The following is a 14,710-nucleotide window of genomic DNA, read 5'->3' as shown; positions in this document are numbered from 1 at the left end:
TGAACTCAGGATCATTATAGGGTGCAGAAGGTGGAAAGTCTGGCTTCTGTAATTGCTTCCCCACTGAACATGGGTATTGGCAGGTCTATCCATACTTCCAGCCTGTTTCTCTCTTTCCTTCGTGGGCAGAGCTCTTGGGAGGTGGGCTCCAGGACATATTGGTGAGGTTGTCTTCCCAGGGAAGTCAGGTTGGTGTCATGGTAACATCTGCAAATTGGTGGCTGAAAAAGTATTAAGATATAAAGCAGAACAAATTGTTAGTTAGGAACCTAAAGGCAAGAATATAGCAGATGAGATTTGGGGTCTCGATTTTGGAAAAAAAGTAGTTTTATTTTAGGTATATTCCAAGGACCCTGTGACTTTACTAGTTTTTGCCTGTGCCTGACAGCTAACATGCAGGTGGGCCAAAGGCATTGTCTGGAGAGATGTTGTCAGAGTTGGAAATAGGACTAGAAAACTCTATCAGAGGGAGCTGGGCTATAGCGCAGCGGGTTAAGCGCAGGTGGCACAATGCACAAGGACCAGTGTAAGGATCCCAGTTCGAGCCCTGGCTCCCCACCTGCAGGGGAGTTGCTTCACAGGCGGTGAAGCAGGTCTGCAGGTGTCTATCTTTCTCTCCCCCTCTCTGTCTTCCCCCTCCTCTCTCCAATTCTCTCTGTCCTATCCAACAACAATGACATCATCATCATCAACAACAATAACTACAACAACAATAAAAAACAAAGGCAACAAAAGGGAAAATAAATAATGGTAAAAAGTTTAAAAAAGAAAAAGTACTCACAAATCCCGGCCACCAGCCCTGCAGTGGATGTGGCTCTAGTCAGCATGACCTTCAGCACCTTATCAAGTCACTACAAGTATGAGAAGGAGTTGCTTTTTGTTTGGCTGCTACAAAAATATCGTGTTCTTCCAGACACCAAGTTACAGATGCTACCATGACTCCATCCCAACTTCTCTGGGCAGATGACCTCACCGTTATGTCCTGGACCCTCACATCTCCAGAGCTCTGGTCCACTAGGGAAAGAGAGAAGAGACAGGCTGGGGGTATGGATGACCTGTCAATGCCTATGTTCAGCGGAGAAGCAATTACAGAAGCCAGATCTCCTATCCTACCTTCTGCTCTCCCAAAACAACCTCGATCCATTCTCCGAGCAGGGGAGAAGTGATAGGAGGATGAGAAGTGGTTTCTACACTCCAGCTCCATCAGCACCCAAGGAGAGAGAAGGAGAAAGAGAGGGACACATGAACGTAGTTTTGTTGTCATGAGTGGATTGGAGGGGAAGAGAGGATTGAGTCAGAAAAAAAGGGGGGCAGTCATGTTTAAACATGGTCAGATAGTTGTAAAGATGATGTCTAAAACCTTGGGGGAACTGTGGTGGCTTGCAGTGGGGAGACTGAAGATTCAGGACTGTGGTGGTGGGAATGGTGTGGATTCAAACTCCTGTTGACATATAATTTTGTAATATAAAAATAAATTTTAAAAAATATTGTGCTTCCTCTGTCTTGCTGGTCATATAGTCTGCCAAGGACTGACCCTCAAATTAGAGCATCTTCTGTGTGAAAAGAGATGTGACTTCCCCACAGTAATGCCCAAGGAAGCTGTGGGCGACAGCCTGTTCCCAAGGGGCTTCCTGTGTCCCTGTGTCCACTCGGCCTCCCCGTGTGTGTGATCCCCAGGCCAGTTCTTCCAGGACCCTGTTTCCTCCTCACCTGTCCTTTCAGCTCCCGTGCAGCTGCCTGTGTCCAGCCATACAGCAGGCTTTGTGTCCTGCCTTCCAGGTGCCTGTGAGGCACAGCAGTCAGCCCCCTGGGTGCTAGTAGACAACTGTGGGTCATCCCAACATCTGGGCCTTCTTTTTCCTCCTGCATCGGATGGGAGCCATGCAAGCCTTTCCTCTGCCCCAGGCCTCCACTCAAGTGTGTGGGCCTGACTCTCTGCATGCTCAGTGCCCTGGGATCCTGGTGGCCCTAGTTCCTACTCAGGTTTCTTTTTTTAAAAATATATATTCTTAATTTTTTGATTTTCCCTATTGTTGCCCTTGTTGTTTTTCATGGTTTTTTAGTTATTATTACTGTTATTGATGTCATTGTTGTTGGATAGGACAGTGAGAAATGGAGAGAGGCGGAGAAGACAAAGAAGGGGGAGAGAAAGACAGACACCTGCAGACCTGCTTTACCGCCTGTGAATCGACTCCCCTGCAGGTGGGGAGCCGGGGGCTCGAACCAGGATCCTTAAGCCAGTCCTTGAACTTTGCTCCATGTGCGCTTAACCCGCTGCACTACCACCTGACTCCCCCTACTCAGGTTTCTAAGCCAGGTGTGAAGCCTGTGGTGAACATTTCTCCCTGAGTCTAACCCAGCCACTGGGCTGACTAAGCTATGTGCTGTGTGAGTTATCTAGAAGTCACAACCCACACTTTGCTACTGTGGATAAAACAGCCGGCTTCTGAGAATGCCAGGCTTCCCAAGCTCATCCTTCTGAGCTTAAAGATTGCACCTGCCTTTCCCTGCTGCCTTGGGGTTTCCAAGGATAAGATGATAAAGCAGTGCATTCCCAGCACCAGGGGCAGAACTCTCCTCCTGTGACTCGGGCTCCTGTGATGTGCAAACGTGTTGTCTCCACAGATGCCTGGTCTGTGCCTGTGTCTGAGATCATCTCTGTGGAGGAGACAGATGTGCCAGGGAAACATGCCTCCAGCGGGAAGTGGCAGAAAATGGAGGCACCCTACGCCTTCACAGGTGACAGGCCCGGCTTGGGCATCTCCTCACGAGCCTCCATCAGCCCTTGTAGCTTCCATGGGAGGGGCTTTCTAGTCACTTGTTTATGAGGTTGTGGCCTCCTGGGTCTGTCTTTCTAGAACTGTTCTTGTAGCGTGCTTTTTTAACATCTGCTTTGAATTAATATTTCTGTTTTAGTTGTCTTATTCACATTGTCTTAATTTTTTAATTTTTAGTTACTTGCCACCAGGGTAATGACTGGGGCTCAGTGAATCCACTGCTCCTGATGACCATTTCCCCCCATTTTTATTGGATGGGACAGAGAGAACTTGAGAGAGGAGGGGGAGATAGAAAGGGAGAAAGAAAGACACCTGCAGATCAGCTTCACCACTTATGAAGTGTCCCCCCTGCAGGTGGGGAGCTGGGGGCTTGAACCCAGATCCTTGAGTGGGTCCTTGCACTTAGTGCTATGTGCCACTACCTGGCCCCCTGATCTTAATTATATATATGGGCTTAAAGCGAAATGTACCTGCCAGTACATCTTGGAAGTTAACTAGTCAGAGGAGAGACATCCAGTGTGTGTGTGTGTGTGTGTGTGTGTGTGTGTGTGTCCCTATGGTGTGTGTGGAGGGGGTGGGTAGGAGGTCATGCACCAATCACAGTGGCCCTACCCCAGCTACACTAACACTGCCTTCCTGTGCAGTGCACTGTGTGAAGAGAGCCCGGCGGCACCGCTGGAAGTGGGCGCAGGTGACCTTCTGCAGTGCCGAGGAGCAGCTGTGTCACCTCTGGCTGCAAACACTCCGGGATCTGCTGGAGAAGCTGAGTAAGTGACGTCGTGACACTCCTGTGTGTGCTGGCCAGGCCGGCTGAGGGGGTGCATGAGTGCTGTGAAGACTTGGCTCCTTCTCTCCCCCTCTCAGCGGTCTTCTGTCACCAAAGTGGAGAGGAAGAATCTGTACAGCCTGTCAGGAGTTTAAATCATTAGAGGGTTAGCATTGCTGCCAGAGAGCCAAATGTGCGGCCTGGAGGAGTCCTAGCCCCTTAGCGGTTTCAGCTGGGACACTGGGGGCAGGCCACTCGCTTTCTGGGAAATGGGGTATTTGCCACCTGCACTTGGGGTGCATGGAGAGTGCCCCAGTGAATATGGACAGGCTGTGTGGACATCGGAAACATAAGGCTGTCACACTTCTGTATCGGTGAAGCTGTTTTCATGGTTGTTGTTTTTTTTAACTTAGTTTATTTTATTTTTCATTGTCACCAAGGTTATCATTATCACCAGGGTTGGTGCCAGTACTAGGAAACTACCATTCTGTGTGGCCATTTGGCCATTTGTTCCTTTTTAAAAAAAAAAAAATTTTTTTCTACTTTATTTGGTAGGACAGAGAGAAATTGAGAGATGAAGGGGAGATAGAGAGGGAGAGGAAAAGATAGACATCTGCACCTGCTTCATCACTCGTGAAGCTCCCCCCGCTGCAGACAGGGAGCAGGGGATCAAACCCCGGTTCTTGCATATGGTAATCTGAGCTCTGAGCCAGGTGTGCTGCTGCCCTGTCCCCTACGTTGTTTGGTTTTGACGTTGCTGCATTCTGGTCATTTTACTACAGGCTTCAATGGTAAGGCCGCATGTGTTTAGGTCAGCTTTATATCTCTTGTAGTTAATCTGCCACCTACATACAAGAAGTATTTATTATTATTATTACTACTAATAACAATAATATTTTTATTATTATTTTGCCTCCAGGGTTATCACTGGGGCTCAGTGCCTGCACCATGAATTCACTGCTCCTGGAGGCCTTTTTTTTTTTTCTTTTTACCATTTTGTTGCCCTTGTCATTATTGTTACTGTTGCCATTGATGCCTTTGCTGGATAGGACAGAGGGAAATGGAGAGAGGAGGGAAAGACAGAGGGGGAGAGTAAGATAGACACCTGAAAGCAACCTCCCTGCAGGTGGGGAGCCAGGGACTTGAACCGGGATCCTTAGGCTGGTCTTTGGGCTTCATGCCATTTGTGCTTAACCCGCTATGCTACTGCTCGGCCCCCCTGCAGGTTTCTTTTTTTAAAAAAATATTTATTTATTTATTCCCTTTTGTTTCCCTTGGTTTTTTTTTTTTATTGCTGTAGTTATTATTGTTGTTGTTGTTGTTGGATAGGACAGAGAGAAATGGAGAGGGGAGGGGAAGACAGAGAGGGGTAGAGAAAGACAGACACCTGCAGACCTGCTTCACCACTTGTGAAGCGACTCCCCTGCAGGTGGGGAGCCAGGGGCTCGAATGGGATCCTTACACAGTCCTTGTGCTTTGCGCCACCTACGCTTTACCCGCTGCGCTACCGCCCGACTCCCCCCCCTGCAGGTGTCTGTCTTTCACTTTCCCTCTCTGTCTTTCCCTTCTCTTTCAATTTCTCTCTGTCCTATCCAACAACAACAGCAGCAGCAACTACAACAATGGGAGGAAAATGGTGGCTTCCAGGAGCAGTGGGTTCATAGTGCAGGCACCAAGCCCCAGCAATAACCCTGGAGGCAAAGACGGGAGGGGGCAAGAGTAGGGGGAGAGAACATGGGAGAGAGAAAGAGAGACACCTGCACCTGCAGCCCTGTTTCAGTGCTTGTGAAGCCCCCTCCCCCCCCCCCCCCGCCACCTACAGGTGGGGACTAGGGAATTGAACTCCGGTCTTATGCATGGTGACATTAGACTCAACTGGGTGCACCACCCAGCCCCACAAAAGGTAAATTCTAACTTATCTGGGGAAGGCATTTCCCATATGTTAGCTTCAGAAAGACATGCTTGCTAGAAAAAGTACAATTTTGAATTCTCTCTTGGGGGTCAGTCAGGTTCTGGGCTTTGATGCCATGGGGCCAGTCTGTCCCAGGTGTAGCCAGCTGGTTCCTACATCTCAGGCCTCAGAGTTTGGTCTCTGTCTTGCCCATCTTCCCAGTCAGCCTGTTCCAGGAAGTTTCCTCTATCTCTCTCCTTCATTTTTCTCTAGACTCTTTGTCTCTATACTCTTTCTCTCTCATGGCATGGGCCTTTTGTGTGTGTGTGTGTGTGTGTGTGTGTGTGTGTGTGTGTGTGTCTGGTATTTTCATTTCATTTCAGAAAGAGACAGAGATGAAGAGAGACACCACAGCACCTCACTAGGGAGCCTCCTCCCAGCCTCCCCTGTGCCACAACGCTCCCACATGGCACTGAGGCTCGAGCCTTGGGGGTTAGCCTATGGGGAGGGATATGTGCTCTACCAGATGACCTGTCCCTCGCCCTTCCGTCCCCCTCAGCATCAGCTCTCTCCCCTCCAGCTGTGCCCTGGTTGTTTTCACCAGATTCTGAGTCTTGGGTTTCAAGTGTTGTTCTGTAAGACTCTAAAAGAAAAGTCTCTGAATCCGCCTCCCATTGAATAATGAGGCTTTGGTTTTCCTTTGTAATTCACAGGAAAATGAACAGTCCTACATTTTATGTAGTCTACTTACATGTAAAACATGTGGTTATGTGGTTCCAGATATTTTGTAGTTTTACCTCCTGATTGTATTATACACATTCATGTGTAGTTAAAATGTAACATGGTTATGGATTTTCTGATTCTTTCTCTTCTATCACCAGTTAATAAATAAATCTTTAAAAACAAACAGAGGGCTGGGCAGTAGCACAGTGGGTTAAGTGCACATGGCACAAAGTGCATGGACTGACGTAAAGATCCCGGTTCTTTCCCCAGCTCAGCACCTGCAAGGGGGGTCGCTTTGCAAGCAGTGAAGCAGGTCTGAGGGTTCTTTCTCTCCCCTTCTCCGGCTTTCCCTCTCTGTTCTATCCAACAACAATGGCAACAACAACAATAATAATCTTCTTCTAGCATTTGCCCTTCTTCCGTAGCCAGTCAACAGCGTCAGGTTGAGCCTGATGTAAAGTTTTGAGACCTCCTTTGAATCTGGAGAGGTGGCAGTCATTGACTATGTGGGTCATAGTCTGTCTGGAGCCGCAGGGGCAGTTCGGGTCATCTCTGGCTCCCCAGCGATGGAACATAGCGGCGCACCGGCCATGGCCTGTTTGATAGCGATTGAGGAGGGCCCAATCATAACGTGCTAGGTCAAAGCCGGGTTGACGCTTGCAACAATAATAATAATAAACAACAAGGGCAACCAAAGAGGAAAAAAATAGCCTCCAGGAGCAATGGATTCTTTGTGCAGGCACCAAGCTCCAGTGATAACCCTGGAGGCAAACAAACAAACAAACAAACAAGCAGGTGTCAGGTGGTGGCGCACCTGGCTGAGCACACACGTTACAATGCACAAGGACCCAGGTTGGAGGCTCTGGTCCCCGCCTATAGGAGGAAAGCTTTGTGAGTGGTAAAGCAGAACTGCAGGTGTGTGTCTCTCTCTCCCTCTCTAATTCCCCCTCCCCTCTCAATTTCTGGCCATCTCTATCCAATAAATAGTTAATTTAAAAAGTTTAAAAAGAAAAACAAACAAAAAAACAAACAAAAAAAAACTTTGTTCTATCAGATAACCTGAAACAGAAGTTTAAAACCATTGTGATTTGATTTTGTTCGAGGGCTCAATTCTTACTTGTGGGAGTGGACTCCCCGTGACGTATGCCTCCTGCTCTTGTTTCGTAGCATGCAGACCAAAGCATTTGCTTGTGTTCATCAACCCATTTGGAGGCAAAGGAAAAGGCAAGCACATCTACGAGAGGAAAGTCGCCCCACTCTTCACGTTGGCTTCCATCACCACGGAAGTCATTGGTAAGCGGGAGCATCCTGATAAAAGTGCCCCAGCGAATCTGAGGGTGAGGCACATGCAGTCACCAGAGGAGGCTTGGACCTAAGAGACTGCTCTCAACAATATAGAATGCTTTTTAATATACCATCATGAGCTGACTATAAAATGAAGAATGCACATCCCACAATGACCTTGGGTCCATACTCCCAGAGGGATAAAGAATAGGACAGCTATCAAGGGAGGGGATAGGATACGGAGTTCTGGTGTTGGGAATTGTGTGGAGTTGTACCCCTCTTATCCTATAGTTTTGTCAGTGTTTTCCTTTTTATAAATAAAAAAATAAATAAATAAACAAAGAATGCAGTCCTTTCTAGTTAATTCTAAGTATAAAAAGGACTTAAAAATAAACCCACTCAGAACAAAATGACCATAAAACTACTCAGGAAATAAAAAGACAAAAATGATGGAGATGGGGGGGGAAGATAGCATAATGGTTATGCAAAGAGACTCTTAGGCTTGTGGCTTTAAAGTCCCAGGTTCATTCTCCTACACCACCATAAGCCAGAGCTGATCAGTGTTTTGATAAAAATAAAATAAGATAGGGAGTTGGGTGGTAGTGCAGCGGGTTAAGCGCACATGGCGCAAAGCATTAATGGACTGGCGTATGGATCCGGGTTCGAGCCCCTGGCTCCCCACTTGCAGGGAATCACTTCACAGGTGGTGAAGCAGGTCTGCAGGTGTCTGTCTTTCTCTCCCCCTTCTGTCTTCCCCTCCTCTCTCCATTTCTCTCTGTCCTATCCAACAATGACGACATTAATAACAACAACAATAATAACCACAACAAGGGCAACAAAAGGAATAAATAAATAAATAAATATAAAATAAAATCATTAATGGGCAAAACCCTCTATTCTTACAAATAGAGATTCAAGTAGTGAATACATCTTGGAAATGATTCCTCTAACGAGTAACATTTTTAAAAGCATAGTGTGGAAGGCTGGGTCATGGAACACCCAACTGAGCACATACATTACCATGTGCAAGGACCCAGGTTCAAGCCCCTGATCCCCATCTGCGGGGGTGTAGGACACTTTACAAGTGGTAAAGCAGATCTGCAGTTGTCTTTCTTTCTCCCCCTCTATTTCCCCCTCCCCTCTTGATTTCTGTCTGCTTATCCAATAAAAAGGAGAAGGAAAATAAAAGTAGGATAGGGTAGACACTAGGAGTGGTGAATTTGCTGTGCAGGCACTGAGCCCCAGCAGTAATACTAGTGGCAGGAAAGAGAAGGAGAAGGAGAAGGAGAAACAGAGAGCATGAAAGGGAGAGTGGGAGGGAGTGAAGGAGGAGAGGAGGGAGGGAGGAAGGAAGGGCATAATGTGATCTTTCGTTTGCATGTAGAGGCTTAGTGGGGGTAGCCAGTACTGGGGGTGAAGCAGGAAAAGTGTGAACACCCCATGCCAGGAATGGGGGATCTGGCGAAGGCCCTGTGAGTGCTTTGAGGATCTTTTGTAAATTGATTAAAGGTACTTGGTTGTGTGAGTCAGCCCATAGAAACGAAGGGTTTGCACAGTATGCCAGTCTTCTAGATCTTTCCTGGGAAAGCCATCCATTGTGCAGAGAGGTGAATGCACATAGATGTCCAGTGCCATTTATTTATTTATTTATTTATTTATTGCCACAAAAGTTACCACTGGGGCTCTGTGCCAGCACTGTGAATCCATCACTACCAGCTGCTATTTTCCTTCCCCCTTTTTATTATTTATTAGATAGGACAGAGCGAAATTGAGAGGAGAGAGTGAGATAGAAAGAGAAACACCTGCAGACCTGCTTCACTGTGTATGAAGGTGGGAGCAGGGCCTTAAACCCAGGTAACGTGAGCTCAATTGGGTGGACCACTGCCTGGCCCCCTGCCACATTTTGATAAGAGCAAAACATTGGAAACAACTTAAGGCCCTGGACAGAAAACACAAAAGATCAAGTTGTAGTGAATCTGAAGCAATAATATAGAGCATATTTTAAATTTTTTAAAAATTTATTTTAGATTGTGTGTGTGTGTGTGTGTGTGTGTGTGTGTGACAGACAGACAGACAGACAGACAGGCAGAAAGATACAGGGAGAGGGACCAGAGCAGTGCTCAGCTCTGGCTTATCATAGTACTAGGGGATTGATCCAGTATAGCAGTGGGGGTCAGGGTTGAATCTGGGGTGAACACCAAAGCTATTTTAAGGATAAAAACAGTGGTTGTATTAAATGGTGGGGGAAAGGCTACATAATTGTTTCTACAGCAGGTCTTTCTGTTACATTTGAGCATACAAGATTATATAGGTTTGAATTGCTTTTTTTCTACATTTTTGTTGTATTCTAAAATGTGCAATGTAACTTGAATCACAAGTAAAAAATATAAAACAGAAAACGTAATGTCTTTCAAAAAAAAGTCAGTATTTGTGAATTAAAGGCCATTGGATATGTTCTCTTTCTTAGCTAGTAGAAGGTAACTGAGAATGGTCAGCTTTCTCTAAAAGGAACTGAGGTAAGATTTCTAAGCAGAAAGTTCTGAAGACTTTATAAACCCCTATTAAAGAAGGATTTCACAGACTTAAATATAAACTCAGCCCTAAAATATTGTCTTTCCACAGTTACTGAATGTGCTAATCATGCCAAGGAGAGTTTATATGAGATCAATCTAGATAAGTATGACGGGTAAGTAGGCTTCTTTCATCCTGCCTTCAATAGTAAATTTGAGCCCAGTTTTACCCACTTGTCTTGTGTTCGATGCCTTTCCTTATATTTTAATCCCAGTTATATAAAAGTAAGCATGCTCCTTATAAAATTAGGGACTGGCAGAAAAGTTCAGTCACATTCTTGTGCCGCTTGGAGATAACCATTGTTTAGTAGTTTACTTCCTGCCTACGGACACAGATTTTTTTTTTCCTTCCTGAATCATTTGAAAATATGTTGTAATCATGTTCACATTTGCCCCTGAATGTTTCAGTTTGCTTCTTGCAGACATATCTGTTCTCCTACAAATCGAAATACAATGACAGGAACCAAGAAATTGCCACAGACAATCTACTGACTGTCCTTACTCAGATTCTGCCATTTGACCCTGTTATTTCTTTGTAGCCAAAGCATCTCCTGCACTGTGCCCCTCTGGTCTGTAGTCATGCAGCCCCCAGACTGTCTTATGCGGCTCAGTGTTTTACCACACCAGCCAGTTACTCTTAATGGTGTGAACCTGGGTTTGGATCTGTTTGATGCATCCTCCGTGTCAAAACCCGGTTTGCATTCAGTCACATGGGAGGGGTGGCCTACAACCCGTACAGAGGAGTCTTTGTGTATGGTTTTATTTTTATTTATTCATTTATTTTATCACTGGGACTTAGTGCCTGCACTGCGTATCCACTGCTCCTGGAGGCCATTTTTTCTATTTTGTTGCCCTTAATGTTGTTATTGCTATTGTTGTTGGATAGAACAGAGAGAAATTGAGAGGGGGGATAGAAAGACACCTGCAGACCCACTGCACTACTTGTGCAGTGACCCTCCTGCAGGTGGGGAGCTGGGGCCTCAAACTGGGGTCCTTTTACCAGTTTTTGCCATGTGCACTTAACCCGTTGTGCCACCACCTGGCCCCTTGCATCTGACTTTATATTCATGTGTGCCTCTGCTGAATGTCAGTGCCTGGTGCAAGGGCTGAAGGAGGGGCCCTGGGAAAGGTAGGTGAGCCTAGAGGAGCCAGACAACACTCTCCAGGAGGACCAGGCTTGCCTTGGGAAGGCACTTTAGAATGCCACAGGGAAGGTATGGGCCACATAGCAAGAGCTGCTGGAAGCCAGGCAGATGGTTACGGACAGTAATAGCCAGCAGGTGCACAGGGGCTGGTTTTCAGAATGAGTGGTCTCAGCAGCTGATTGCTAGGAGGGCATTGCTGGTGATGTAGTCAGTCATGAAGCAAGGAATGTGGGAGTTGGGCGGTAGCGCAGCGGGCTAAGTGCAGGTGGTGCAAAGCACAAGGACCGGCGTAAGGATCCCAGTTGGAGCCCCCGGCTACCCACTTGCAGGGGAGCTGCTTCACAAGCGGTGAAGCAGGTTTGCAGGTGTCTATCTTTCTCTCCCCCTTTCTGTCTTCCCCTCCTCTCTCCATTTCTCTCTGTCCTATCCAACAATGACATCAATAACAACTACAACAATAAAACAACAAGCGCAACAAAAGGGAATAAATAAATAAATATTTTTTTAAAAAGAAACCAGGAGTAGAAGGAAGTGGATTAAAAAAAAAATTAGGCCAGGTGGTGGCACACCTGGTTAAGTGCTCACATTACAGTGTGCAAGGACTGAGGTTCAGACCCCTGGTCCCCACCTGCAGGGGGAAAGTTTCACAAGTGGTGAAACAGGGCTTCAGTTATATCTATTTATCTATCTATCTATCTATCTATCTCTATTTCCCTCTCCTCAGTTTCTCTTTGTCTCTATCCAAAAATAAATGAATAATTTTTTAAATTGTATTTATTTTCCCTTTTGTTGCCCTTGTTTTTTATTGTTGTTGTAGTTATTGTTGTTGTTATTGATGTTGTCATTGTTGGATAGGACAGAGAGAAATGGAGAGAGGAGGGGAAGACAGAGAGGGGGAGAGAAAGATAGACACCTGCAGACCTGCTTCACCGCCTGTGAAGCGACTCCCCTGCAGGTGGGGAGCCGGGGGCTTGAACCAGGATCCTTATGCTGGTCCTTGTGCTACCGCCCAACTCCCAATAAAATATTTTTTTAAAAAAATCTATTTTATGAGAAACGGAAACCTAAAGCACTGCTTGGCTTTGGCATATGTGTTGCTGGGGATTGAACCTGGGATGCTAGGACCTCAGACATGGAAGTCTTGTGCTACCACTAGTGTTGTCTCCCAGGCCCAGGAGGCAGGTTTTGAAAGCACTGGGGCATCCAGTTTGGGAATGTCTTCAGCTGTGAGGGCAGGCCTTGCTGACCCTGCTTCCCCACTCCACCCACCTTGTGGCCTGGGGGCCTGTCCTTGCCCCCTCTATGTGCCTTACTGTAAGGCACAAAAAGTGGGATTCTAGAGTGACACCAGAATAGAGGTCCTGGTTATGTGGAAGACTAGATTTAAGAGTCACACTTTGGTGGAATGTGAGAGAAAGATCACTCAATAGAGCGTGCATATCACCATGTGCAGGGTCCTGGGTTCAGGTCTCCAGCCACCACATAGAAGCACCCACACAAGGGAAGCTTCATGAATGGTAGAGCAGTGCTGTGGTGTCTCTTTCTAGAAAAGAGGGCAGTCGCAAAGCAGGTTAAGCGCACATGGCGCAAAATGCAAGGACTGGTGTAAGGATCCTGGTTTGAGCCCCCAGCTTCCCACTTGCAGAGGGGTTGCTTCACAAGTGGTGGAGCAGGTCTGCAGGTGTCTATCTTTCTCTCCCCCTCTGTCTTCTCCTCCTCTCTCCATTTCTCTCTGTCCTACCTAACAATAATAACAACAACAAAAATGGGGGGAAATGGCCTCCAGGTGCAGTGGATTCGTAGTGCAGGCAATGAGGCCTAGCAATAATCCTGGAGGGAAAAAGAGAGAGAGGTCCCTCCAGCCCAGGCTCTTGGCTCTGGGGAGTCTCTCCTCACAGAAAGGGGGCACCATGGTGGTGAGGAGCTGGGGCAGGGAGGGCCAGCTCCCAGGGTTGTGCTCAAGGGCACATGAGTGACACCATGTGAGGGCAGGAACAGGAGCCTAAGAAACAAGCGGGCACTGAGTTGGCTTCCCCTGCAGTCCCTGACCATAGCCCCCACCAGATCCTAGGAGCTATGGGGTGTGACACCAGGAGCTCTGACGCCATGTTCTTCTCGCAGGATCATCTGTGTCGGCGGGGACGGCATGTTCAGTGAGATCCTGCAAGGTCTCATTGGCAGAACCCAGAGGGACTCGGGTGTGGACCAGAACCACCCCCGGGCTGCCCTGGTGCCCAGCCCGCTGCGCATTGGCATCATCCCCGCAGGTATGCACCCCCTCTTTCCTCAGGGACACCGGCATCTGGGGCCTTCAGCTCAGCAAGCACAGACCCTAGCCTGGGCGCTAACACCGGGGCTCCCCTTCTTGGTCGCACTCCACATTCAGTCTCAGTCCTTTCCTTAAACTGTGGCTGTGTGAGCACACAGCTCTGCACACGTGTCTTTGAGGGAGTCCGTGGCTGGTTGAAGGGCCACTGAGGTGTGCTGAGAAGAATCCTGGGGCCGGGCTGTGGCGCAGCAGGTTAAGTGCACATGATGTGAAACGCACGGACTGGTGTAAGGATCCCAGTTCGAGCCCCCGGCTCCCCACCTACTGGAGGTTTGCTTCACGGGTGGTGAAGCAGGTCTATAGGTGTCTATCTTTCTTGCTCCCTCTCTGTCTTTCCCTCTTCTCTCGATTTCTCTCTGTCCTATCCAACAATGACAGCAATAACAACAACAATAAATAACAAGGACAACAAAAGGGAAAAAATAACCTCCAGGAGCAGTGGATTCACTCCAGCAATAACCCTGGAGGCAAAAAAAAAAAGAAAAGAAAAAAGAAGAAAGAAAGAAAGAAAGAAAGAGAAAGAAAGAAAGAAAGAAAGAAAGAAAGAAAGAAAGAAAGAAAGAAAGAGGGAAGAATCTTGCCCCACTGTCCCAAATCCCTCTTTCCTGGGCATTGCCGAGTACATCTGCTTTTGAGACTGGCTGGGGGGAGATGACACAGGTGACCTGAACTGGGCCACTCAAGTTGTTGGTGGCTCCCAGCACACAGTGGAGAAGTCAGGAACTAAGGAGGAGGAGGCATTCTGGAAGGGGTGATGGCTGAACCTGGAGGGGCTGGGGGTGGAGATGGGAGAGGGCTGGGAGTATTGGAGTGTTTTCCTGTGTAAGCCAGGCCTGGAGACCCTGAAGCACAAGCCCTGCTCACAACACGGGCCCCTGGTCTCTGAGGTTCCTGACTCCTCCACTGTGCTTCTAGGTTCTTAGGCCTCACACTCTGGGTACTTTTCGCAAACACTGACTTTGAGAAAAGTGGGTCCCCTTCCACCCACTCCCCCTGGAGCATAGGTCTGCCCAAGGTACTCCAGGCTGGTGGTTCCTCCTTGCCCTGCCCTCTGCTTTACAAATAGCCTCTTCAGCTGTTTCTGAAGGACAGACGCCACCCTGGAGAGGAATCATCAGTACGGTCATCTTTGCTATGGCTGTAAAGTGATTCACTTTTTTTCTGCAGAACTACTTGAAGTTCCTTTATAAGACATTCAGCTTTCTTTCAATAATACAGAGCAATT

At 47.4% G+C, this 14,710-nt stretch overlaps 1 protein-coding gene across 4 annotated transcripts in view; it reads left to right on the top strand.

Annotated features, from left to right (window-relative positions):
• Positions 1–14,710, top strand: part of CERK (ceramide kinase) — a 62,649-nt gene that overhangs the window by 24,594 nt on the left and 23,345 nt on the right. For 3 of the 4 annotated variants that reach the window (XM_060188799.1, XM_060188797.1, XM_060188796.1), the window contains exons 2-6: positions 2,626–2,739; positions 3,422–3,544; positions 7,325–7,450; positions 10,064–10,127; positions 13,278–13,423. In XM_060188799.1, the coding sequence (XP_060044782.1) occupies positions 2,715–2,739; positions 3,422–3,544; positions 7,325–7,450; positions 10,064–10,127; positions 13,278–13,423 (484 nt within the window). In that variant the 5' untranslated portion in view covers positions 2,626–2,714. The remainder of the gene's footprint in view (positions 1–2,625; positions 2,740–3,421; positions 3,545–7,324; positions 7,451–10,063; positions 10,128–13,277; positions 13,424–14,710) is intronic. The other variant, XM_060188798.1, reaches the window with a different exon arrangement.

This window comes from Erinaceus europaeus, chromosome 4, assembly GCF_950295315.1.
Source record: "Erinaceus europaeus chromosome 4, mEriEur2.1, whole genome shotgun sequence".
Lineage (NCBI taxonomy): Eukaryota > Metazoa > Chordata > Mammalia > Eulipotyphla > Erinaceidae > Erinaceus > Erinaceus europaeus.
Note: the sequence above shows the minus strand (reverse complement) of the source record. Positions and strands in the feature narration are given on the sequence as shown.